The 25,300-nt window shown below is 38.4% G+C and overlaps 1 protein-coding gene across 1 annotated transcript; it reads right to left on the minus strand.

Moving 5' to 3' along the window:
• Nucleotides 1–8,452: 8,452 nt before the first annotated feature.
• LOC149029016 (epoxide hydrolase 3-like) lies at nucleotides 8,453–23,601 on the minus strand. The gene is made up of 5 exons (XM_089140139.1): nucleotides 23,434–23,601; nucleotides 23,107–23,321; nucleotides 10,126–10,293; nucleotides 9,393–9,628; nucleotides 8,453–9,013 (listed from the first exon to the last, which is right to left on the minus strand). The coding sequence occupies exons 1-5, from the start codon at nucleotides 23,501–23,503 to the stop codon at nucleotides 8,764–8,766; spliced, it is 939 nt and encodes a 312-aa protein (XP_088996265.1). The 5' UTR covers nucleotides 23,504–23,601; the 3' UTR covers nucleotides 8,453–8,763.
• Nucleotides 23,602–25,300: the final 1,699 nt, after the last annotated feature.

Genomic DNA, 25,300 nt, shown 5'->3' on the forward strand with positions numbered 1-25,300 from the left:
ATGATGCCAAAACACAAAACTTGCACAATTGCATAAAATTCAAGGTCATAAGTAGAGTAGTGTCTTTCGGCATTATTAAGTTTTTCACTAAAGTAAGCTTTTGGGTGACCCTTTTGGCTTAAAACGGCTCCAATGCCTATATGTGAAGCATCACATTCAACTTCAAATACTTCACCAAAGTTAGGCAAATCAAGAATTGGAGCCTCAGTTAATTTTTGCTTAATCAATTCAAAACTCTTATTAGCATCTTGGGTTCAAATAAAAGGTTTATATTTGAGACAATCGGTTACCAGAGCAATAATGGTACTAAATTTTTTTGCAAACCATCGGTAGAATGTAGCCAAACCATGAAAGTTCCTCACTTTGGTTAAAGACTGAGGAATTGGCCAATCCATAATTGTCTTAATCTTTGCTTCATCCACTTTAACCCCTGGTAAAGTGATAATAAAACCTAAAAAATAAACACTTTCAACTACAAAAGAACATTTACTGAAGTTTAAATATAATTTTTCTTGACGCACATCACTAATATATTCATCACAAGAAGAATTAAATATGAAAATGTTATCAAAATAAACAACCAATAATTTTCCAATAAAAGGTCTAAGCACTTGAGTCATCAATTTCATAAAGGTACTTGGGGAATTGGATAAGCCAAATGGCATCACAAACCATTCATAAAGTCCTTCCCGAGTCTTGAAAGCGGTTTTCCATTCATCATCCGGTAGGATGCGAATTTGATGAAACCACTTTTAAGATCAAGTTTAGAAAATATTTTTGCACCATGCACTATATCAAGCATGTCATCTAATTGGGGAATGGGAAACCTATACTTAACTGTAATTTTATTTATTGCTAGACTATCAACACACATCCTCCAAGATCCATCTTTCTCTAGAGTAAGAAGAGCGGGAACAACACATGGGCTTAAACTTTCTTGAATAAACCCTTTTTTTAATAGCTCTTCAACTTGCCTTTGTAACTCAGCATACTCGATTGGATTCATCCTATAATGTGACAAATTTGGTAAGGTAGCACCTGACACCAAATTAATTCGGAGTTGGATGTCACGCATTGGTGGCAATTTGTTCGGAAGTTCTTCCGGTGCTACATCGGAGAACTTATTTAAGAGCCCTTCTATACACATAGGAATGTCTATTTTTTTCTTTATCTCACATGTTTGTCGTCCAACAAAAGCATATGTTATAAAACTACTTTCTTTTCAAGCTTGTTCAAGGAATTTCAAAGATTAAAAAAAATTTGTTTTTCATCTTTTGAGGTACCACGAGGAGGAACATTCTTCAATGAAATCAACAAATATTTCTTACCATTCAAGACAAATGAATATGTATTATTCTCCCCATTATGATTAAATTTCCTATCAATTTGCCAAGATCTACCAAGTAAAACATGACAAGCATCCATAGGCAATACATCATACCAAATTTCATCAAAATAAATACCAATAGAGAATTTAATTAAACACCTTTCTCTAACGGGGACTTCACCTCCCCTTTTAAACCAAGAGATGCGATAAGGGTTGGGATGTTTATCACAAATCAAATTTAATTTCTCAACCATTTCTTTAGAAACCATATTTTCACAACTCCCGGAATCAATTAATACTAAACAATTCATTACATAAGCGGTACAATAAGTGTGAAAAATATTGTTTCTTTGCCATTGGTCATCTTCAAAACACTTAGGTATGGTCAAAACACGTCTAATGATAAGGCTTTCAACCTCACTATTGGGATCACAATACTCTTGAGGGATTGTGTCTTCTTGGTCATTTTCATAGGTAATTTCATCACCATCACACCCAATCAAATTGATTTGATTTTCTTTCTTTTTAGTAAGACAAGAAAATAACAAATGACCTACATCCCCACATCGATAACACACATTAGAATTTTCTTTACCCTTACTTTGGTCTTTGGTCATGGGTCTTGGTTTTTCATCACTTCTAGGCCTTGAATGGTCCTTTGCAATAATTTTATCTCTCATAATTGTATTGGGATCCTCTCAAACCACCTACTTTAATTTTTCTTCGGCTTTGATGGATAATTGGTGAGCTTCATCAAGGGTATTCAAATGGTGTAAAGCAATCTCATCTTGAATAGAAAGCTTTAGACTAACATATCTAGCCACCAATTGATCATCATTTTCTTGTAAATCAAGAGCTTAGGAACTTGGCAAGACACAAGGTCCTGAAGAAATCCCAATTGAAGTATGGAAGAGCTTAGGAACCCATGGACTAGATTGGTTGACTAAGTTGTTTAATAAGATTATGAGCATGGGGAAAATGCCAGATGATTGGAGGAGAAGTGTTGTGGTTTCAATTTACAAAAATAAATGAGATATTCAAAGTTGTAATAATTATAGGGGCATTAAATTGATGAGCCATATGATGAAATTATGGGAGAGAATAATTGAAACCCGTTTGAGACACTTAACTACAGTTACGAAGAACCAATTTGGGTTTATGCCGGGAAGATCTACAACGGAGGCTATTTACTTAATTAGGAGACTTATGAAAAGGTATAAAGAATGTAGGAAAGATCTTCATATGGTATTTATTGACTTAGAAAAAGCTTATGATAGAGTCCCTAGAGCGTTAATTTGGCAAGTATTAGAGAAAAGAAGTGTTGCAAGTAAATATATAGATATAGTTAAGGATATGTATGATTCGGTGACTAGTGTTAGAACAATGGGGGACAAAGTAATGAATTCTCAATAACAGTTGGGCTACATCAAGGGTCAACTTTAAGCCCATATCTATTTGCATTGGTAATGGATGAATTAACCAAAGACATTCAAGATGAGGTCCCCTGGTGTATGCTTTTTGCGGATGATATTGTGTTGATTGATGAGACCCAAGTGGGGATTAATACCAAATTAGAATCGGAGAGTAGCTTTGGAATCAAAAAGCTTTAAACTTAGTAGATCGAAGACAGAATATTTAGGTTGTAACTTTAGTCATGATCGGGCAGATGATGAGGTGGTGATACTTGACAATAAAGAGATTCCTCAGAGTGATTGTTTTATGTACCTAGGTTCAATCATAAGTAAAAGAGGTGATTTAGAAGATGAGGTTTCCCAAAGAATTAAAATAGGGTGGATGAAGTGGAGAGGTGCGTCTAGGGTCTTATGTGATTGGCGTATTCCATTAAAGCTTAAAGGAAAATTTTATAGGACCGTTGTTCGACCAACTATGATGTACGGTGCAGAGTGTTGAGCTGTTAAAAAGAATCATATAGATAAACTCAGTGTAGCAGAAATGAGGATGCTAAGATGGATGAGTGGCAAAACTAGGATGGATAAGATAATAAACGATCATATTAGAGTTGGTATGGGAGTTGCTCCCATAAGTGATAAACTTAGAGAAAGTCGTTTGAGGTGACACGGCCACGTTCAACGGAGACCTATAAATGCTCCTGCACGGAGAAGTGATATAATCCATATTGAAAGAACTAAAAGAGCTAGGGGTAGACCTAAGATAACCTTAGGAGAAGTGGTGAGAAAGGATATGTATAGTTTAGGCCTTGTATCTAGCATGGCCTCTAACAGAACTGATTGGAGGGCAGGAATCCATGTAGCCGACCCCATTTAGTTGGGACAAGGCTTATTGTTGTTGTTGTTGTTGTTTCTTGTAAATCAAAACTACATAAATATTTAAAAAATTCTTCGGTGTAATCATTCGCACTTTGATCATTTTCTTGCCGAAGATGGTGAAATTCTTTATATAATGTTTGAGAGAAATCAAGAGGGAGAGAGTTTTCATCTAACCTTTCTTTCATATCCTCCCAATTGTTAATTGGGCGGAGTCCTCTCCTTTCTCGACTTTGTTGAAATTGTCACCACCAAATCAAGGCATGAACCTTAAGTTTTGTGGCTACAAAATCAACTTTTCTCTCTTCCAATAATTCTTTCCATTTAAAAATAGTTTCAATAGAAGCAATCCAATCAACATAAAATTCGGGTTTCAGTTTACAATCAAAGTCATTCACGTCTACCCATATGCTTTTATCAGATTGCTCCAAGGCTTGTGCTAGCCGCTCAATTGCCCAAAGTGTTTGTGGATGTGCTTGTTGTGATTGAGTGGATGTAGAACTTGAAGAGCCATCACGATCCTCATTTCGGTGCTCCTTTAGAATGTGAAAAGTTTGGTCCAAATCTATTGTAGAAGTTGTTTGATGAGTGTTAGAAGCCATTGTAGGAAGTCGGTGCAAAACCTCTTGCATCACTTGTTGGAGGTTTTGATTTTCTTCCTTCAATTGATTCACCTCATCTCATACTGCAATTTCTTGTATTGTTGACATACAAATATTCACCCTTCTTAGCATGATGCTTCCGAATTGAACCTTGCTCTGATGCTAATTGATGTATCCAATGGACCCAATATTGAAATTAATGCAAATGATGATCTTCACTATTCATCTTGAATGATAATACAAAGAAATAGAAAAACTTGAGGACTCTCTCAACCCAAGGCGGGGACTCACTCAAACCCTAGAGGATTCACTCAACTCTTTAACACAAGTGTGTACAAGCAAAGTCTATGTTCTCAAAATCATCCCTTTCCATGAAGACTACCAATATATTAGAGGAGAGAGAGAGAGAGACCCGTTGAGAGAAGGGGGGGTTGAACGATCAAGAGCATTTAATGCTCTTGACCGTTTGCAATTGTGACTTCATCATGGTGGTTGTCCGTTTGAGCTCTTCATGCCTTCAAAGCACAACTCAAAATCAGATGTATTGTGAAGATAGCGAAACACATGCTTCACTGCCATCCAATGTTCTTTCCCTTTCTTGGAGATATATATGCTCAATACTTCCACTGCTTGGGCAATATCTTGACGAGTACAAATCATGGCGTACATCAAACTCCCAGTAGCACTTGCATAGGGGAATTGATGTCATGTCTTCGTCCTCCTCTTCAATCTTGGGGCACTAGAGAGTTGATAACTTGCAACTGTAGGCATGGGAGTCTTCATTGGCTTGCAATCTAACATATCGAATTTCTTCAAAACATTTCCAATATATTTCTTTTGACTCAACCTCAACCTTCTTTTTTCATGGCCCCTCTTAATCTGCATCCCCGAGATTAGATTTGCTGGGCCTAAATCTTTCATTCCAAACTGCTCTACTAGCAGTCCTTTAACTATAGAGATCATCTTCATACTGTTCCCAACAAGCAACATATCATTTACATACAAGTTAAAATAACAAAGTTACCTTCTAACCTTTTTACATAGATACAATGATTAGCATCACAATGATCAAACCCAAGCTTAAAGACATATGAGTTGAATTTATGGAACCACATCCTAGGAGACTATTTCAAGCCATACAAAGACTTATTCAACTTGCACACTAAGTCTTCATATCCTCTTACCACAAACTCCTTTAGCTGCTTCATGTAAATATCCTAATCACCATGGAGGAACATAGTCTTTACATCTAGTTGCTCCACCTCCATATTATATGCAGTTGCTACAAATAGAACAAGTCTTATGGAATTTAATTTTGCAATAGGTGAAAATACATCACCATAATCAACCCCTTCTATCTGAGAGTATCCCTTTGCAACCAATCGACTTTGTAGCATTCTATCTCTCCATTTGCACCAACTTTTTTCTTAAACACCCAATTGCATCCAATCGCTTTGTGATGCGTCCAAAATTTGCTCAGCCCTTAGATCTCCGATGGATGACCTGCAAAAACAATCGTCAAATGTGGCCCAATCGTGGGGGTCGGGAGTCCACTTTCGAAGGCTAAGTCAGCTAATGAACTAATCACAAAAAACCTCTGCTTGAGTACAGAGCAAAAGTATGAATACAAATAGATGGAATACGATCCAGATACCTCTCTCGAAAGTAGGTTGTGTCTTATATAGTGTTTATCGTCGAATCTCCTTCGTTGGATTTACTCGAGCCTTCTTCGGGTGGCCGTCCAATATTAACGATTAGATCCGTTGTTAATAGATCCGTTCGTGGTAGGATAATGGATAACTACACGATCGTAGCGTGGCAGTTATCTGAATAAACACGATCCTTTACTCCCGCAAGTTTCGCTAACCGTCTGCTTGACGATTCGTCCACTCCGAGTATCATGGATTCGAGTGTGCTTGTTGACTGAGCAGTTTACTTCCTCAGCAAGTTATCAAGTAAACCCAGCCCACATGGATGCAGGTCGGTTCACTTCTTCCTGACCGGGGTCGAGGGTCGAACCATGGGTGGACCCGGTTCGATTGTGATTTCTCCCGTATCACGAGCCCCCCAGACCAAGCCTTCGGGCAATTTCGAGGGCTTGGTTTGAACTAGACCCGTTTGTCGAACGAGGTTTCTGCATAATCCTTTGTTCATTAAACGTCGTATCGCATTTAATGCGGCTGCATCTCTTTTTCCTCGAGTTTCGTTCTTCATTTTCTACGGGGGTGATGCCATGCATCCTCTGCAGCCGAAATTATCATTGCCCACGAAATCGAAGCGACAGTTTCTCAAAACGCCCGTTCTGATTCAAACTTTTTTGAAACGTCTTCCGATCGTGAACATTGATGCTGAATTCATCTTGACCATACACGTCCTCGATTATTTGTATGCTTAAAAGCGATTCGTTGTCTTCACATATTTCATTCTCTCTGTTTGGAATTTGAAACTTCGTCGTCTTCCTCGCGCTTAATACTCTTCTCGCTTTTAGTCTCTCTGCTTTGGTGAATCAGTAAGTTCACTGACTCCTTTGTACCCTTTACTTGTTGTCTCAATTTTTTCTTTTGTAAAAACCAGAACCAGACATTCACTGAACTTATTGATCTGGAAAGTACGAAGACGACTGAAAGCAAAGATTGGTCGGGAGCTTGGTCGAGAGCAGTGAAAGCGAAGTACCTTTACAAATGAAAATGAAAATAAAAGGGGGTATTTATACCTCCAGACAAAGTGGAAACGATCTCAATCGAACGGTCAAGAATTAACACAATTAACAGCTCAAATTGCAAGATGTTTGAGATATCCGGAAGGGTCATTATGACCAATTGCCTTGTCAGGTGACGTGTGAGCACAAGACTGGGGTTGGCACCTGGGAAGCTCAACGGTCATATATTCACCAAGAAGGATCAGTAAGTAAATCGAGAACGATCGACTTCCCGACAAACTTTGCCCTACCCAATGACAACTATCGTCACCCGGGCCAGGGGGCTAGTGTTACAGACAAGATACACACGTGCGCACACGTGGTTGATTGATCAGTTCATGTATGGTCGGGACATGCCCCGGTCATGTCTGACTAATATGGAAGACTCTATTCATGCCAAGGCAAAGAAGGTAACGTCAACATAAACGGAAGGTCTACCCCAGAAATAGTTGGGCGGGCTAGTGATCAGGATCTTGTCGGTTCTGAATAAGGTAACCCATACACTATTTAAAAAGGACTTGATCCTTAGGTAAATACACGAACATTTTCTTAATCCCTAACTAGCACTCGCTCGGGACCTTAATTTGATCCCCGATTGACTTAGCCGTCGGAGGCAGTTGCTCGGCATCCAAGCCAGCCCACGTCTAACTTCTCTTGCAGGTTTCATATTTTTGCTCAAGACTTCACTCAGGAGTCACACCACCTTAGTCGGGACCAGGGTCAGATCTGAGACGCAATATCAGGCAACACGATTTGACCTACTTCTACTCCTTCGTTGGTGGACTTACGTGAGTCCAATGCCTTGTGTTCTTCCCCTTTTTCCCAATGAAATGCTGATTACCCAAAACAAAAGGGAAGTCAAAAAATAGAAATCCAATAAGCTTCCTTATATAGCTTAGCAGACCTTACTACAATCCTATGGTGACCTTTAATTTTATAGCAAATTACATACATATTACCTAAATCTGCAAATTGTTACATTTATATCTCTTGAAAATTTTCACATTACGTGGGCACTTCTATGCCTAACATAGTTAGTTTTAAATTAGAAGAGACATATTTGTTTCTGCTGAATCTTTTTATAAAATTTAAAATAAATAAATAAACAATTAAATAATTAAAAAAACAAAAAAACAAAAAAAAAACCCCAAAAGTGAATCATTGAGTCCACCAATAGATGACAGAACGGTTTTTCTCTTTTTGGATTTTCTTCTCTTCCTTGAAAGTCATAATGAAACAAATTTGAAGTTATAGGAAGACAACAGGGGGAGGGTGTCAATTTTGGAACCCAGCAGTACCACCTTTTTTTTTTTTTTTTTTTTTTTTTTTTTTTTTGGTAGAAGCAGTACCACCTTGTTAAGGCCCAAACAAATCAAACCAAGGCTTATTGGACGAGGTATGGACTCACGGTTTAAAATCGATTGGTTTCGAGTTGGTTCTGTCTAATCTATTAGTGGCCCGTTAGTCCAAGCCGAATGGACCTAACCATTATAAGTACCCAAACCCTTTAAACCGTTTACCAAAAAAAAAAAAAACCCCTTTAAACCTGTTATAATTGCCACCACTATACTAGAAGCACGTTGACTTACCTATTCCATAGTCAATTTCCATTTTTGATCTCCAAATCATACAACTCAATTGCAACTAATAGTTTTGCTAAAGATAGGATAGTTTTGCCCATAACCTATAATAGGCATATAGATACAAATCAGACAAGCGGCTTAAGTAACTTAAAAGTGCTACAGATACTGGAACTTCAAAGACCATTCACTGAATTGTATGTGATGAATTATTTACCTAAGGCAGCCCATGAAATGTGGGATATTCTTAAGACAAATATCACCTAGAAATTCAGTGAGAATGCTTGCTGAGAAAATTTGTGATAAGCTGGTTCACCTTGTCTGGAAATTGCTCCTGAACGAAATGTGTTCCTTCGGGCACGAATGTGATCTCCAGATCAGGGACAAAATCTTTCACCTTTCCACTCCTTACGTATTCCTCCATTCCAGGTACTTGTAGGAAATAGTCCTTTTCACCCATGATCAGCAGTGATGGTACTTTAACTCTTGGATCAGTCAAACTCATGTCCTCATGCGAGATCCTACAGAAATGTTCAGCTCATTATACAAATAGCTGGAAAGGGTTTTCTAAATCTAATTTTCAGGTGACACATAATATTTTGTTTCATTGTTCTTTTATTTTCTTGAAAGAAAGAATAAAAAGTGCTTATGTGAATAGGCTTAGGAAACGATGCCTTAGGTTCAGAGAGATTTCTTCTTGGAACAAATAATACTCCCATTAACAGTCTGATTCACTATGATTCTTTTAACACATAAATTTGTAATTTAATGAACTCTATTTTTAAGTGGTGTTCTAATAAGAAACCTAACTTTATCCAATGAAAGAGGTCAGAAAAGAATAAGCATGGTCTCAACTTTTATGTGGGGATGAAAGGATAATACAGAAGAAGAATAGAATACCTATATGGTACTTGCAGTGGAAAACGGAATCCAGATTTTTCATAGAGTGTTGCATACTCTTCAAGATCTTGCTCGGTGAACCAGGGAGGCAGGGGAGAAGACGGATCCACCAAGTCCATGACCTCTTGATTCTGACCCGCTATTGGTAGTTCACTTCCTGAGAAAAGAATGTAAATGTTTCGCACCACTGTCTTAACACTGAAGCGACCAAAATCTGCTTCGGCCCTTCCAGGTTCCTAAAATGTAAGACACAAGAATTAGTATTTTTTTTCCCCTGCTTTTTGTTCCTCTTCTTTTTCTAAACTAAATAGGCTAAGGTAGTCTTGATGTCTGACGATAAGCAGACAATGGTTGTTGGAAGTGTTCCACTGAGGCACATTTGCAAAAGGTGCATTGAAACTTGGCTTAGAGATGAAAGCTTGTAATATAAGATAGGCCTAGTCGAAATTTTGACAACCATTCTCAGTGGTTTAAGGGGATCACTGAGGAAAGAAACTAATTTGCTAAAGTCAAGAACTTACGGTGATGGTGTACTTCTGAATGCTTAGTCAATAAGATGCCAATTGTTCATACATAATTAGCTATTGAACCAGAAGATATCAGAATCTTTTTTTTTTCTTCCTGAATCATGAGTCCTGACCTCACCACATTACCCTCTGTTTGTTCTGGATAAACTTAATTGGAACTGATTATCCATAGAGAAAGCAAATGAGAATGACAACTGGTTTCTTACCTTCCATCTCAAAATATAGAACCCTTCAGGAAGCTGGTTAAATATTGAAGGCAGTGAAGACGGAACATAAGGAATTCCCATTGTCAATACTCCTGAGACCCTGTCCGGAAAGAGAACAGCAAACAAATAGGCAGGAAAGACTCCAAAATCTTTACCAATGAGGAAAGCCTGGCATCATGTTTGATATAAATTACATACTAATTAGATTTTATTTTATTTTTTCCCCCGGGGGGGGGGGGATCTCAAGAAATGAATGAAAAAAGAATAGAACATTAACAGAGAGTAAATACAACAGTCCATGCCATTAAAAGATCATGCTTTACCAGAACTTATGCATATAGTACATCTATTCATATGCTTAGAAGGCCAGTTTCATATTGAGGATACCTGCCAAGCAGCATAAATTTCACCTTTGATCTGGGTATTTCAACAATTGTTGGGAATATTAATTATGCCAAAGGGCAATTATGGAATTGCATAATTGGGCAGTTACAACTTATAATATATGAGAATATATTGGTAACCGCCATCCCACTCTCACAAGTGAGTTACTTGATTCATTGGACTCTCACTTTCTCTTCAAGAAACGCAAGAAGGAAACTGTAAGGGAAGAGACGTAGACATGGATCCTCTTCTTGATCTTGCTTGATCTCATATCTTTGACCATCCATCCACAAAGGTATGTGGGTTGTGGACTGTATTCTCTTTCCACGAGATTGAGGATTTACCGGCGAAGGATTGCATGGAGGAACGACTACGTGGATCCCTTTATTTTCTTCCGATGCATTTTTTATTTGGGATTAACGTATCCAAGTAAGTTTCTATCCTCTCCTTCTGTAGAATATAAATATGGAAAATCATGTTCTCCCATGTTAGACAAAGAACCTACATTGGCATCAAAGCCAAGTTCCCACGTTTTTTGTTTCCTTCCGAATCCTTGGATGGTTGATCTGTTTTCCTTTTGAATTTTATTGTTGATATCTTGGATTGGATCCAAGAGGGAAGATCCAGGGTTTATTTGGAACCTTAGATGGAAAACTAGATAATTTGATTTTGATTGATCCAAGTGAAAAATCATGTGTTAATATGCATAAATATGTTAATCCATGATTTTTTTTTTTTCTTGGATTTTTCAAGCATTTTTTGATGAATTGAATGATAAGATCCAGGAATCTAGTCCTGTGTGGGCGTTTGGATTAGTTTTTTAAGGGATGGATTTTTTTTTTCTGTCCAGACGGTAATTTTTATCTGGTCACATACAGTCCCTAACCCAAATACCTTTGTGGATGGATGGTCAAGAGTATGAAATCAAGCAAGATCAAGAAGAGGAGCCAAATCTGCGTCTCTTCCCTTTGGTTTCCTTCTTGCATTTCTTGGAGAGGAAGTGAGAATCCAACGAATCCAGTAACTCACTTGTGAGAGTGGGACAGCGGTTACCAATATATCCTCATATATTGTAGCTGCCCAATTATGCAAGTCCATAATTTCCCTTGGGCATAATTAAAATTCTCAACATCTACCACTTGCACAAGGAAAAGTATCGATCTCTCTATCACAGTGTGTACCAGATATACAAATTTCGATCTCTCTACTATGTATCCTAGATAAATGGACCACTTGTGTCCTAAACACCAACATTCACAAGTCATATTAGTAAATGGGTCGTGCGACAAGTGATATACTTGCACTCGTGAGCCCCAAACTACAAACCCTCCCAGAAGGCCAGAATGACACCATCACTCAAAAAAACACATCAAATAATAATCAATATACCAGTGTCCTAGGTTTATTAAAACTCACCAGACAAAAAGTATCTCGATCCCTTTAAGAGATCACCTTCTTGTCCTTAAAACGCTTGCTTCTATAACTAACACAGCTGGCACCAACAAACACTCTTAAGGTGCAGTTGAATCAAACATTTCCTTTTGCCCCCGACCATCACTACACTTGGTATTGACTTCTTTCCCAGTAATGCCCCTTCAATCATGACCATAGGTAACACCCCAAAGTAGTCACATCAACCCTCGTTTCACGACATCGTCAAAAATCAATAAGGACACTAATGGACCTTAAAGTCCAGGACTCACACAATGAAAGGAGCAAGGATCCATCCTCTCATTTCCAATGGTCGCTAAGTACAGGGTAGTATAATATACGTGCTATGGTGGAGCATTATATACACAATAGAATGCATCTCTCTCCCAACACCATACAAGTCTTAGTCTAGTTGCGCCACTTGCACCTAAACCTAGTTTCTTTATTGTCGCAACCTCAGTGCCATATAAAGTTCTTGCAGTTGGCTTCTATACGCAACATAAATAATGGGAACATTCATGTTGACTCTCTTCACCATAAAGAATCTCATATTGATTTTAAAATCAAAGCGACAACATGATTATGAATCGACCTACACAAGGTCATTCACAATCTATCTCATCTCCGCTTGCTACCAAAGCACCAGAGGTGAATGCTCATATGAGTGAGCCATTCTTATGCCTATTGACATATCTCGTTTTATGCTAGAAAAGCACAATCACACAGAAAGTGAAACGAAAAGCTGGAATGAACTCATAGTACTCAATAATAAGAAAGTTTCTCTACATAAATAAGTTAATCTACGCCAGCCCAAGGAGTTTACATGAGATATATAAACATCATTGGCTATAGATTTGGTAAGAGGGCCATCTAACATCTGACTAATAGATATGCGCTTTAAGTACAACTTTCTTCTTTGCTATCGTTTCTCTAACAAAATGACATCTCGTTTGTATATGTTTGGTCTTCCCATGATACTTGGGGTCCTTGACATAACTAAGAGGAATTGTACTATCACAGAAGACAAGGGCAAGCTCTTCAGATGTTAACACAAATCTAGTATGTTGTAGGAACCTCCTTAACCAAACAACCTCCTACACTGTAGCTGAGCATGCCACATGCTCTGCTTCCGTGGTCGAGAGTGCTATACAATTCTGCTTCTTACTACACTACTAAATGGCCCCGCCATTCAACAAGAAAGCATAACCAGAGGTTGATTTGCTCTCATTAATGTCTCAAACCTAGTTGGCAGCACTATAGCCAAACAATCGCAAATCCGATCCTTTGTAACACAACATGTAGTTATTCATTCCTCTGAGATATCTCAATATCCTCTTGACTGCTTTCCAATTCTCTATGCCCGGATTTGATTAGTACCGACCAACCAAATCCACTGCAAAACAAAAATATCCTGCCTAGTACACATTATAGAGTACATAAGGCTACCCACAACATCGGAATATGGAACTCTTTCCATTTTGGTTTTCTCCTCTGGAGTCTTAGGAACCATGTTAAGGCTCAAATGCAGACCCTTCTCCAGTAGAGTATCTGATGGTTTGCAGTCATGCATTTGGTATCTCTTCAAGACATTGTCAATATAGGTCTCTTAAGATAAACCCAGTAATCTCTTTTGCTTATTTCTGACAATCTTGACACCAAGAACATAGCTTGCTTCACCCATGTCCTTCATATTAAAGATGGAGGGCAACCATTTCTTAATGGTTTCAAATAGCTAATTGCTATTGCTAGCCATGAGTATGTCATCTACATACAATGTCAGAATGAGAAAATTACCATCAGATCTCTTGGTGTAAACATAGTGGTCTTCCTCAAGCATGGAAAAACCATTTTCCATCATAACTTGGTGGAAGTGCACATTCCACTATCTAGATGTCTGCTTTAAGCCATATATGGGCCTTTTAAGCCGTGCTTCTCAAATCGAAGCATCAGGTCATCCCTCATGGAGCTCAAGATAGTAATCCTAGCTACCCTGTCCTTCCTTTTCTAGGCATTGTACATCTCAAGGTCCATGCGTTGTTCTGCAGTGGTACCTTCTTTAGGTGGGGTCTTGGTCTAGTTTATGGTTTCCAACATGTCCTGCTCTTCAAGGAGATATTGTACCTTTCAATTTCAGAGGTTATAGTTCCTCTTATTCAGCTTATCTCCCTTGGTGAGGCCAACAACGATGTTCTTAGTTGCAGCCATATCAAGTAGAGATAATACAAGCAATGATGAGTTAAAAATTTCTAGTATAAAACACAAGCAACAACAAATTCGCACTAGCATGGTCAACCTATGAGATAAGCATTTGAACAAAAAAAATGCTAATAAACATCCAATCAAATCCTCATGCAAATCCACATAGAATTTATATACTAGTTTCATTCTACGATAAAAACATGATTCATTAAATAAATGACCCAAATTAAAATTTCTTTACTGCTTAAAAAAGTAAAACACAAAGTCATGCTTCAATATGAAGTGGTTCACACAGAACGTTTCTACCCCAATAGTTCCCACTTAGCCCTCTTAGGCTCTTAATGCCCAGATATCACTCAAGTATTGGGAGCACATGAAGATTTTCTTGACACATGCTGATGATGTCAAGACATTCGATCAAGCTGCCAAACACCTTGAGCTGGAGGAGGATCGGATGATGGCTGATGCCTTTCCCACTGAGGTTTGTGCTGCTGAAGTGAGCACCAATAAGGGTGTATGCTTTAAGCGCAAGAAGGATAAAACTCAACCTCAACATTGTAGCAAGGCTATAAGGGTGGGAATGGAAAGAAGAATGGCCCCAAGCGTTCCAGGGGGACTAGAGGTGGAAAAAAGAAATCGCCTGTGACTTTCTTTAATTTCCAAAAGCCTAGTCACTTTGTTCATGATTGCATTGAGCAAGAGATATGTACTTTGTGTTATACATCATCATGTCATGTAACAAGCACTTCGATGCTTGTTGAATTAATTCATTTATGAATTGTTGATTTAGGTGTGATAGAACACATAACAAGGGAACATTCAAGCTTCGTGGAATATTGTTGTATTCCAAGAGGAAGCAGAAGAATAACAATGGGTAACAACTAGAGTGTGGAGGTCCATGGCATTGGCACGTGCAAATTAGTTTTACAAGGTGGTTGGACGCTTTGACTCCATGATGTGTAGTATGCTTTGGATATTCAGCAGAGTCTTGTTTCTATTGTTTTGCTTATGAAACATGGTTTTAAAGTTGTATTTGAGAACAATTCTATATTTTTTGTATCTAGGTGATACAGTTTATCGTAGTGATTTTCTCCATAATGGTTTTATTGTATTTGATACAATTGATAATTTATCTAATTTTAATAGTGTTTCTATATGCCAAAATACAATGTGTATTGGTTCTATTGTGCGGTATGCTAGACTAGGGCATATTGGCCTTGATAGGATGAACAGGTTGACAAGGGAAGGCCTTTTGGGCCAAGGTTCCTTATCTGAATTGCTGACCTATGAATCATATCTAGCAGGAAAAGCAACTTGAAAATGTTCAAAAAGGCTTTGAGAGCCTCTCTTCCTCTAGAACTTATCCATTCAGATGTTTATAGACCCATAAATGTGCGTACTAGGAAATGACATACCTATTTCATCACATTAATAGATGACTATATGCGGTATGGTCATATTCATCTAATTTCTCACAAGTCAGAAGCTCTAGAATGCTTTAAGAAATTCATAAGCTTAGTTGAGAATTAGTTAGATAAAAAAATTAAAAATTTTAGAACGGATAAAGGTCAAGAGTATCTCTCCGATATGTTCAAAGAGTTGAGTAATGAAAAGGGGATATCTAAGCAACTTACTATTCCAGGGACTCCACAACAAAATGAAGTTGCTGAGAGGACAAATAAACCGTTGCTAAACATGGTTAGATCCATGATGGAGCAAGCAAACCTACCCATCTATTTTTGGATAGATGTTTTGCTGGTTGCAACCTATATCCTCAACAGAGTTCCAACTAAATCGGTTCCTTCCACACCATATGAGTTGTGGACTGGAAGGAAGCTGGATTTAAGTCACATGCGCATATAGGCTTGTGCAACATATGTTCACTTAACCTCTCACCAATATGGAAAGCTTAGACCCAGAGGAAAAAATTATATCTTGGGAGATATATACTGAACACTCAAAGGACCATGTCTCTATTGGAGTGAGAGAACAGAACATGAGTTTAGGGATGTGACATTCTTGGAAAATGATTTTCCATCTCTTGCAGGAGTTAACAAAAAGTCATTGGAATTCTTTGAAATGCAAGATATGATCTTATCACTCTAGGAACTCAGATTCTGGATAGTGAACCTAAGGTTCATCTTGAAGATCCTAGTGGGAGTTGGAGTGTAAATGCGATAGCTGCCTCAGAGGGTGAGCAATCTAACATGCACTTGCGCCGTAGTAAGCGCAGGCTAGTTCATCGTCGACATTTCGACATAGAGGATGAAGCCTTCATGGTAGCTCATAAAGAGACTAGCTGTGAGGCAACTGAGATGACTTTGGTCGATGTGCAAGAGCCGAAGAGTGTACAGGAAGCTCTTGTGGGAACGAGCTTAAAAGAATGGCTGAAGCTATAGAGGACAACCATTTCTTAATGGTTTCGAATAGCCAAACCCAGGCTATGTGTTTGGTGTTAAGATTGTCAAAAATAAGCAAAAAAGATTACTGGGTTTATCTCAAAAGACCTATATTGACAATGTCCTGAAGAGATACCATATGCACAACTACAAATGAATAGATACTCTAGTGGAGAAGGGTCTGCATTTGAGCCTTGACACTAGTTTTCAGACTCTATAGGAGAAAACCAAAATGTAAAGTTCCATTCCAGTGTTGTGGTAGCCTTATGTACGCTATGATGTGTACTAGGCCAGATAATTTGTTATGCAATGGGTTTGGTTAGTCGGTACCAATCAAACCCAGGCATAGAGTACTGGAAAGCAGTCAAGAGGATATTGAGATATCTCGAAGGAATGAGTAATTATATGTTGTGTTGCCAAGGATCAAATTTGCAATTGGTTGGCTATAGTGATGCCAACTGCGTTGGAGACAGATGAGCACAAATCAACCTCTGGGATATGATTTCTGTAGAATGGCGGGGTCATTTCGTGGTGTAACAAGAAGCAGACTTGTATAGCACTCTCAACAATAGAAGCAGAGTATGTGGCATTTCACATCCCCCCAACTGATACCTTAACTTCAATACCCGGAGTTGTGATCCACAGTCCCAAAGATCAATTCTTAACAATCATCCTCCCATATAGCACAATAGTATAATCAAGAGTAAGGATAAATCACTGTATAAATGTAATTACACAAAAATCAATGATGGATCTCAGAAGGAACTCAAAAGAATATCAGAGTGTAGAAAAAATGATACCATCATAATTAGAGTATAGAGTATAGCGGAAATAAACTATAAAATCAAATGCAGAAAGGTAGATCAAAATCTAAAGTATTACAGCCGAATATATCAAAGAAGTCTAAGAATTAATCTAAGTCTATTTGTAAAACATCTCCAACTCAAAAAGAATATTTTTAAACTCAAAGACTTATGTGTCCAATACAGGGTACTTTAGCTCCAGAATAGGACTAATCTTGGTACGCACAGTCATCACACACACATTCTTCACAGTGATGTTCGTGATCGCCAATACTCTACAGAATGTACGGATCACTCATCGTAGTCTCATAGTCTTGGATCTTGCCATCATCTACACCTACAACAAAGTCTAAAACGTTGTCCCCGAAGGGTGAGCTCAAAAGAACTCAGCAAGTAGTTCAAATACAAATAACAATTACAAACGATTCAGAACAAAGCATGATGCAATATAATATGAGACAGTTGCAAGTATGCTTCTAACTCTAACATATACTACTCTCTAATGGCAGACACACATTAAAATAGAACATCATACTCCTCTGGGCAGTCTCAGTCACTCTCCCATAGCCCCTTAAGCACGTGTTTTGGGTTCTCCACAGTAGTTGGGTCAAGGCATCCATCTCAGACATTCACCATGGCTAGGGTTTCGGTCACCACTCTCTCACTCCACCATTGGTATGAGTATTGGTGCGTGTTAGGGTTATACCTAGCCCAATGCACGTCATCTACAGAGTCATATCAATCCCAAAGTTAAAAACTTCCCTTCCGTGCCCCTAGCAGTCCGTTCCAGTATCTTTCCCCTAGAGGCATCATATCCTATAGCTCCAACCAACTCGGACTACAGACTTTTAACCCTATTGGTCATCCACATATAATAAACAGGAAGCTCACATGTCCTCTCATGGGTTGTCTATCGATCTTGAGCGCCCATAAGCCCGGGCTTAATATGTGCGACCCTACCAATGAATGGCCCCACACTGTGATTATGTCCTCTCAAGTATTGGGTATCAATTTTGAGCATCCATAATCCCCATTACCGCCACGAGTCACTCGGCATCAATACACATGCTGATAGGGTGAGATATTACGAGGTTTTCCTAGCCAAACACTTTTAGACAAGTCCTAGGTATGTCATCTAGCATTTATAGAAAGTGCTAACGGGCACCATAGGAAAGCGTCACAAACTATCTCCACTGATGTCCTGAGATAGAAATACCAAAAGGGCATTCTCCATTCCACAATCACAACTTAAGCAATCACATTACAATATGATTCCGAAATTACATCATGTCATAATCCATTCATATTACAAACAATGGCATACTTATAAGTACGCATAACAACATAATTAATCACATTCTGAAATCACAGAGATATATCAATAATGATTAAGTCCTAAAACAGTACTTAGATCATGCATACAAGTTCTAATATAATTAAGAATGAAATCTATGTTAACTGTAAGTGAGCGTACTCACCTTATACTTGATTTGAAATCTCCGAAGAATAGATCGAAAGATAGGTTTAAAGTTACCAAAGAAACCCTAATCATATAAGGATTTAACCTTTGGAGTAAACCCTAAAGGATCAAAGATGAAACGGGGTCAAAACAAGGCAACTTGTTGTCATTATACCCTTTGGTCACTTGGCCTGGTCGCTTAGGGCAACCAAGGCAATCAACCAAGCCTACTGTGTACGGACACTAAAACCTAAATTTGATCGAAAACTCATCGTTTGAGTTCAAACACTCCATAATTAATAGGAAAACTCGAAAATAATATTAGGAAACTATCTAGCATGATTTAGGCCTCAATCATGGTCAACGGAATAAAAATCTAACGAATCACATAATAGGCTTCATCCAAAATCAATCCGCAGATTTCACGGATAGACTAAAGTGAATGAGGATTCACTCTAGGACTAAGAAAACAATTGATCAAGGTCTGAAAATAACTTAGAAGAAATCAAACAATTAAAGAGAAAACAATTATGGCGATTCATGCTAGGCTTTTACCGAAATCACACCGTGATGTTCACCGAAAGAATAGAGTGAATGTGGATTCACTCAAAGACTATGAGACTGAAGGGGTAGGCCATAACAGTATCATAAGGCCTTCCTCATAATCTCATTAATGGGTAGATTCAATGGAGAATATAGATCTAGAAAGAATAAGAGTGTTTACTAACCTTGAAGAAGAAGATTCGTTGAGTGGAAAATCTCACGGATGCTTGGGGATCTTCCTTGGTCTAGGAGAGAGTCTTCTAGAGTGCCTCTGACATTCTCCAATAGCTTAATGACAAAGTGACTCAAATTAGATCGAAGTTTGAATATACAGGGCTTTGGAAACCTAATTTCCAAAAAGTACCAAATCTATCCCTAGACAGGTTTGTAGCCTACCTTGGTTGCTCTTACCTGGTTTTATGGGACCTTCTAATTATGTCATCACCGTACTCATAGCCCATCTACCAAGTCCGTCATCATTTAAGTTGCATCTTCTTCCAAAATCAAACAAGGTTTCTAACGGGCATCATCACCATCTACTTCAATTAGTTCCAAGACAAATCTAATAGGTTTAAATGGGATGGCCCACAACTGTCTTCTTCCTTCGCTTGGGATCTTCAAACCTACAATATAGATTTTCAGGTTAGGGTTGTGAGGGATTTTACATGGCATGCTCAACCTGCAATGCAGGAGGTTATTTGTTTGAGGAGGTTCCTACGACTTACTGGATGTTGGTTGACATCCAAAGAGCCTGCCCTTGTCTTCTATGATAGTACAACAACTCTTAGTTTTGTCAAGAGACCAAACATATACAAGTGAAATATCATTTTGTTAGACATTGTAACAAGGAAAAAGTTGTACCCAAGCACATATCTACTATTCAGATGGTAATTGACCTTCTTACCAAACCTATAGCTAAGGATGTTTTTATTTCTCATGTAAAGTCCTTGGGCATGCATAGATTGTGACTAATTTATGTACTATAACTTTTTTATTATTTAGTAATATGAGTACATTCCAGCCTTTCGTTTTACTTTCTGTGTAATTGTGTTCTTCTAACATAAAATGGGATATGTCAATAGGCATAAGAATGGCTCACTCACATGAGCATTCGCCTCTGGTGCTTTGGTAGCAAGTGGAGATAAGATGGATTGTGAATGACCTTGTCTAGGTTGATTCATAATCATTGTCGCCTTGATTTTGAAACCAAGATAGGATTCTCTATGGTGAAGAGAATCGACATGAATGTTCTCACTATTCATGGTGTCTATAGAAGCCAAGTGTGAGAACTTCATGTGGCGCTAAGATAGAGACGATAAAGAAACTCGGGTTAGGCACAATTGGTGCGACTAGACTAAGACTTGTATGGTGTTGGGAGAGACGTACGTTTTATTGTGTATAGAATGCTCCGCCATAGCATGTATATCATATTACGTGTGCTTAGCAACCATTGGAAATGAGAGGATGGATCCCTTGCTCCATTCATTGTGCGAGTCCTAGACTTTATAATCCATTAGTGTCTTTAGGGGTGTTACCTATGGTCATGATTTATTTGACCTAAAGGAGCATTACTGAGAAAGGAGTCAATCCCAACTGTAGTCATGGTCAAGGGAAAAAAGAAAGGTTTGATTTAACTATACCTTAAGAGTGTTTGTTAGCGTTAACCATATTAGTTATAGTAGCACACATTTTACGGACAAGAAGGTGATCTCTAAGAGGGGTCGAGATACTTTTTGTTCGGTAAGTTTGAATAAACCTAAGACTTCGTAGTATACTAATGCTTATTTGATGTATTTCTTAAGTGATGTTGCCATTTGACCTTCTAGGAAGGTTTCTAGTTTGGGCTCAAGAGTGCAGGTATATCACTGGTCACATGACCCATTTACAGTATGACGTGTGGATGTTGGTGTCCAGGACACAAGTGGTCCATGTATCTAGGATACTCAATAAAGATATCGAAATGTATATCTGGGATATACATGTGTCTATGACACACTGTGATAGAGAGATCAATACTTGCCCTTGTGCAAGTGGGAGATATTAAGAATTTTAATTATGCTCAAGGGCAATTATGGAATTGCATAATTCGACGGTTACAATATATGAGGGTATATTGGTAACAGCCGTCCCATTCTCACAAGTGAGTTTCTGGATTTGTTGGACTCTCACTTTCTCTCCAAAAAACACAAGAAAGAAACTGAAGGGAAGAGACACAGACTTGGATCCTCTTCTTGATCTTGTTTGATCTCATATCTTTGACCATCCATTCACAAAGGTATTTGGGTTGTAAACTGTATTATCTTTCCACGAGATTTGAGGATTTACTAGTGATGGATTGCATGGAGGAACGACTACGTGGATCCTTTCTTTTTCTTCCGCTGCATTTTTTATTTGGGATTAGCGTATCTAGGTAAGTTTCTATCCTTTCTTTCTGTAGAATTATAGATCTGAAATATCATGCTCTCATATGTTAGATAGAGAACCTACAATAACCATTATCTCTACATTAGCTAAAGGTCATCATTATGGAAGAGTTGCATAAGCCAAGCAGTTACCGTTGATGAATGATAGCAAATAAAAAAGATCCAGACCATTTACTGTCAATTATTCTCTGGATGTCAATCCAGTAATTAACTCACAACTTGTGTATCTCATAGCAGAGCCAAAATTGTATTCATCTACTTTTCTTTGTCAAGCCCTCAAGTCTATTTTGATCATATATCTCAGAAACCACAAATGGATCAGATGTGTTGGGTTTAGTGATGAAAATCACTTTATCTTTTTGTTTGAATTCAAATTTGAATTTGGTGGGTCCTACTTAGTGTTAAACATGGGTAAGTGTTTGGTATCATTAAGAGGGCCTTGGGAGAGGTAAATGGAGTGAGAAAAAGAGAGTTTCTAGTGACTTCTAAAGGGGTTTTGTCCAAAAACGGGATTGAGCTTTAGTAGTCTTCTCCTTCTTGTGGTTTTGCAAGAAAAGGGTTCTCTTCTCTCTTGTATTCTCTCCATTGCAACTCCATTGAAAATTGAGCTTGGATTGAAGGGTTTTCTTCAAAAGCTTGAGGTGGAAGGATATTTTCAAGGAGGTTTGAGAGGTTATGTGACCGGTTGAGGTAACATTGTATCACACTCAAATCTTGTACTATTTTGAAGATTAAAATAGTGAAATCCCTACCCGTGGATGTAGCTAATCTCGAATATTTCGGGTTAGTGAACCACGTAAAATTCTTGTGTGTTGTTTGCATTTCCCTTTTTCATTCTTGTGGTGGTTTGCTGTTTGTTTGCTTTGTGATTGTCTTTCAATTTATATTGCACAAGATTCTTGGTTTATTTTGTTCATTTGGGTGATTTGTTTAATCATCCGGTTCTTGGATTAGGTCTTGTCTTCTACAAGATGAGTCACTACAAAGACTGATTTACTTAAGCCTGTTTTTTAGTGAGAATCAGATTAGCACTATTTCTTCGGTTCAAACTTCTCTTGACGTTACCAATAAGATGATGAGCTGCCAGTGGCTCTAGACACATAATAGCATTTAATAGAGTTGGAACTTAGCTTAGCCGAACCACATTAAATATGGAATCGAGTTCATTACAGGGCAAGCAGAGTATATTTGGAAGGCTGAAAATACAAAAGGACTTGAAGGATACGATATGTAACATGAAAGACAAAATAATTTGGGATTAGGGTTACAGTAGAAACCAAATTATACCAAAAGAAAACTGAACAGAATTGAATTTTTAGTTCACAACTGAAACGAGATACCTTGGGTATAGAGAGGCTGTTGAGAATGGCAAGGAGATCTTCAATAAGATCCTTGAATGAGCCCTTCTCAGGTTCCTGGGGTTGCTGGGAGAGGCCATAGCCTCTCCAATCGGGTGCTAGTGCCCTGAATCCAGCATTAGCAACGGTTATCATCTGGTGCCGCCAAGAATACCAAATCTCTGGGAACCCATGTAAGAACACCACCACCGCCGGCCCTGTAAGTTTCAGTTTTCAGTCAGTATAGTTCTAGCTCAGTGTGAACCATCTCCACACCAGAAATTAGAATTTGGATCGAGAAAAATGAAATCAAAAGCATTGAATACCAACCAGTTCCAATCTCCGCGATATGAAGCTTTAACCCTCTTACATCAACGTACTTGTGCTCGATCCGATCCATTTAGGGCCTTGGACAAATTTTAAGCAAGCAAACTAGCAAAAGAGAAAGAGAGAGAGAGAGAGGGGGGGGGAGAGAAACAGAGAGGCCAAAGAGAGAAGCTCCCTCCTTGCCACGGTTTAAGTCCAACTTTGCCATGCGGGACCACACCAGCCAAAATGTCAAGAGCCACCAAAGTAGCTGAAGACATTGCAAAGAAGTCCAGGAGAGAGAACCTCCTCCTTGCCACGGTTTAGGTGCCATGCGGGGCCACACCAGCAAAAATGTTAAGAACCACCAAAGTAGCTGAACACCCTGCAAAGAAGTCCAACAGTTTTTTCAGCATGATCATGACAGCCTGATTATTTTGTTTTTATAAAATCAAATTTATTCAAGCCGCAAAACTGAAGAAGCAGCACTAAAATCCTGCAACCAAAGAGTGGAAGATGGCCAAAGAGTCATTAGATGAAATATCCACATTGACTTCTTAACCTATGGCTCCAAGAAATTTCAGCTTAATCGTGTCTCTGGAGCAGTCTCCTTGAGTATGATTTGTAAACTTCTTTTTGCTTTCTTCTTGCATTTTCCTAGAGGGACTAATCTAATCTTCCATTTGACTAGATAAAAAAAAGGGTAATTTTCATCTGGACCCTGAGGTTTGGTCCAGGTCACTTTTAGTCCAATTTAAGCTTTTTTAGCATATGGCTCCCTGTGGTTTCAAGAAATGATTAAATAAGGACAAACGTAATAGAAAATGTTAGTTTAATAAATTTTGTGACAAAACTACCCTTGTGCCCCTTGGATTTTTTATTTTTTAATTTTAGAGATCAAAACCATAAATGTTGATACTTTTTTGCTTCCTCCCACGAAGGCTTCTTCTTCATCATTGCCACCATCTCCAAGACAGCCACCAGGCGCCGGCGCCACCACCGCCTCCACCTCCTTCACTGCTGATCAAACCCAAAACAAGACTGACATTCCATTCAGTAGAGTGTAAGAAGTTGCGTCAGAGGAAACTCAAAATTCAAGAAGACGGTTTTATAGGATGCAGTTCATCATGAATATCCCTAATATTTTAACATATTCTGAAACTCAGAAAAATGTCTAAGATAAAAAATAAAAAAATAATAATAATTAAAAAAAAAAAAAAACTTACTGCTTCAATGTCAACGTTGTAAACAAAGAGTTTTTGTCATTGACGGAGACTGATCTGGTAGGCGACAACAGTGTGAGCGACGGCCAAAACCCAAAAACAAATGAACAACTCCAATTCCATCACTCTGTTATACCCTTTCCCTCCTCTGCTTTCACCTTCGCCGGCGCTGGCGCTTGATGATCCTGATCCGTCGAAGAGTATATATGAGGCCTTGAACAAAACAAATACCAAAGAAAGCAGCGAACACAGGCCTGTAACCCCCATGGCCCTCGAGATAGCATCGGTCCATCACACAAATAATAAGCACCTACAGCAACATCCAACAACAATCAAAATCCCCGACTTTTTAAAAAATGATACCCACACAAAGCAGAATATAAGTAGAAATTGAAGTTTCCGCTTCTTAATTTAGTTCTTACATATGATCAGGGCTGATCTAACTATGGAGATGAGAGGTATATCGATCAAAGAGTATCTGAAATCATAGTTAGATAGAAGAGAGAGTCCCAAATGAAAGAGGAAGTGAAGTGGAGAGAATTGCAGAAGGAAGAAACGTGTCTGCTATGACAAGAAGAAGAGGAGCAGAGAAAACCAGTAGAGAAATCAATATAGTCACCAAGAAAAAATAGGGTTTATAAGTTACGTCAACAGATCTAGACTGAATT

This window comes from Hakea prostrata, chromosome 1, assembly GCF_041222555.1.
Source record: "Hakea prostrata isolate BN-2017 chromosome 1, UWA_Hpros_2, whole genome shotgun sequence".
Classification (NCBI taxonomy): domain Eukaryota; kingdom Viridiplantae; phylum Streptophyta; class Magnoliopsida; order Proteales; family Proteaceae; genus Hakea; species Hakea prostrata.

Bases quoted from the DNA above. Each gene is read 5' to 3' on its own strand.
- LOC149029016 (XM_089140139.1), bottom strand. From the start codon at position 23,503: ATGGATCGGATCGAGCACAAGTACGTTGATGTAAGAGGGTTAAAGCTT. The intron at 23,322-23,433 runs GTTGGTATTCAA...TGAAACTTACAG, and splicing joins TATCGCGGAGATTGGAACTG to GGCCGGCGGTGGTGGTGTTC. The intron at 9,014-9,392 runs GTATTCTATTCT...ACATTTCTGTAG, and splicing joins CCACTGCAAGTACCATATAG to GATCTCGCATGAGGACATGA.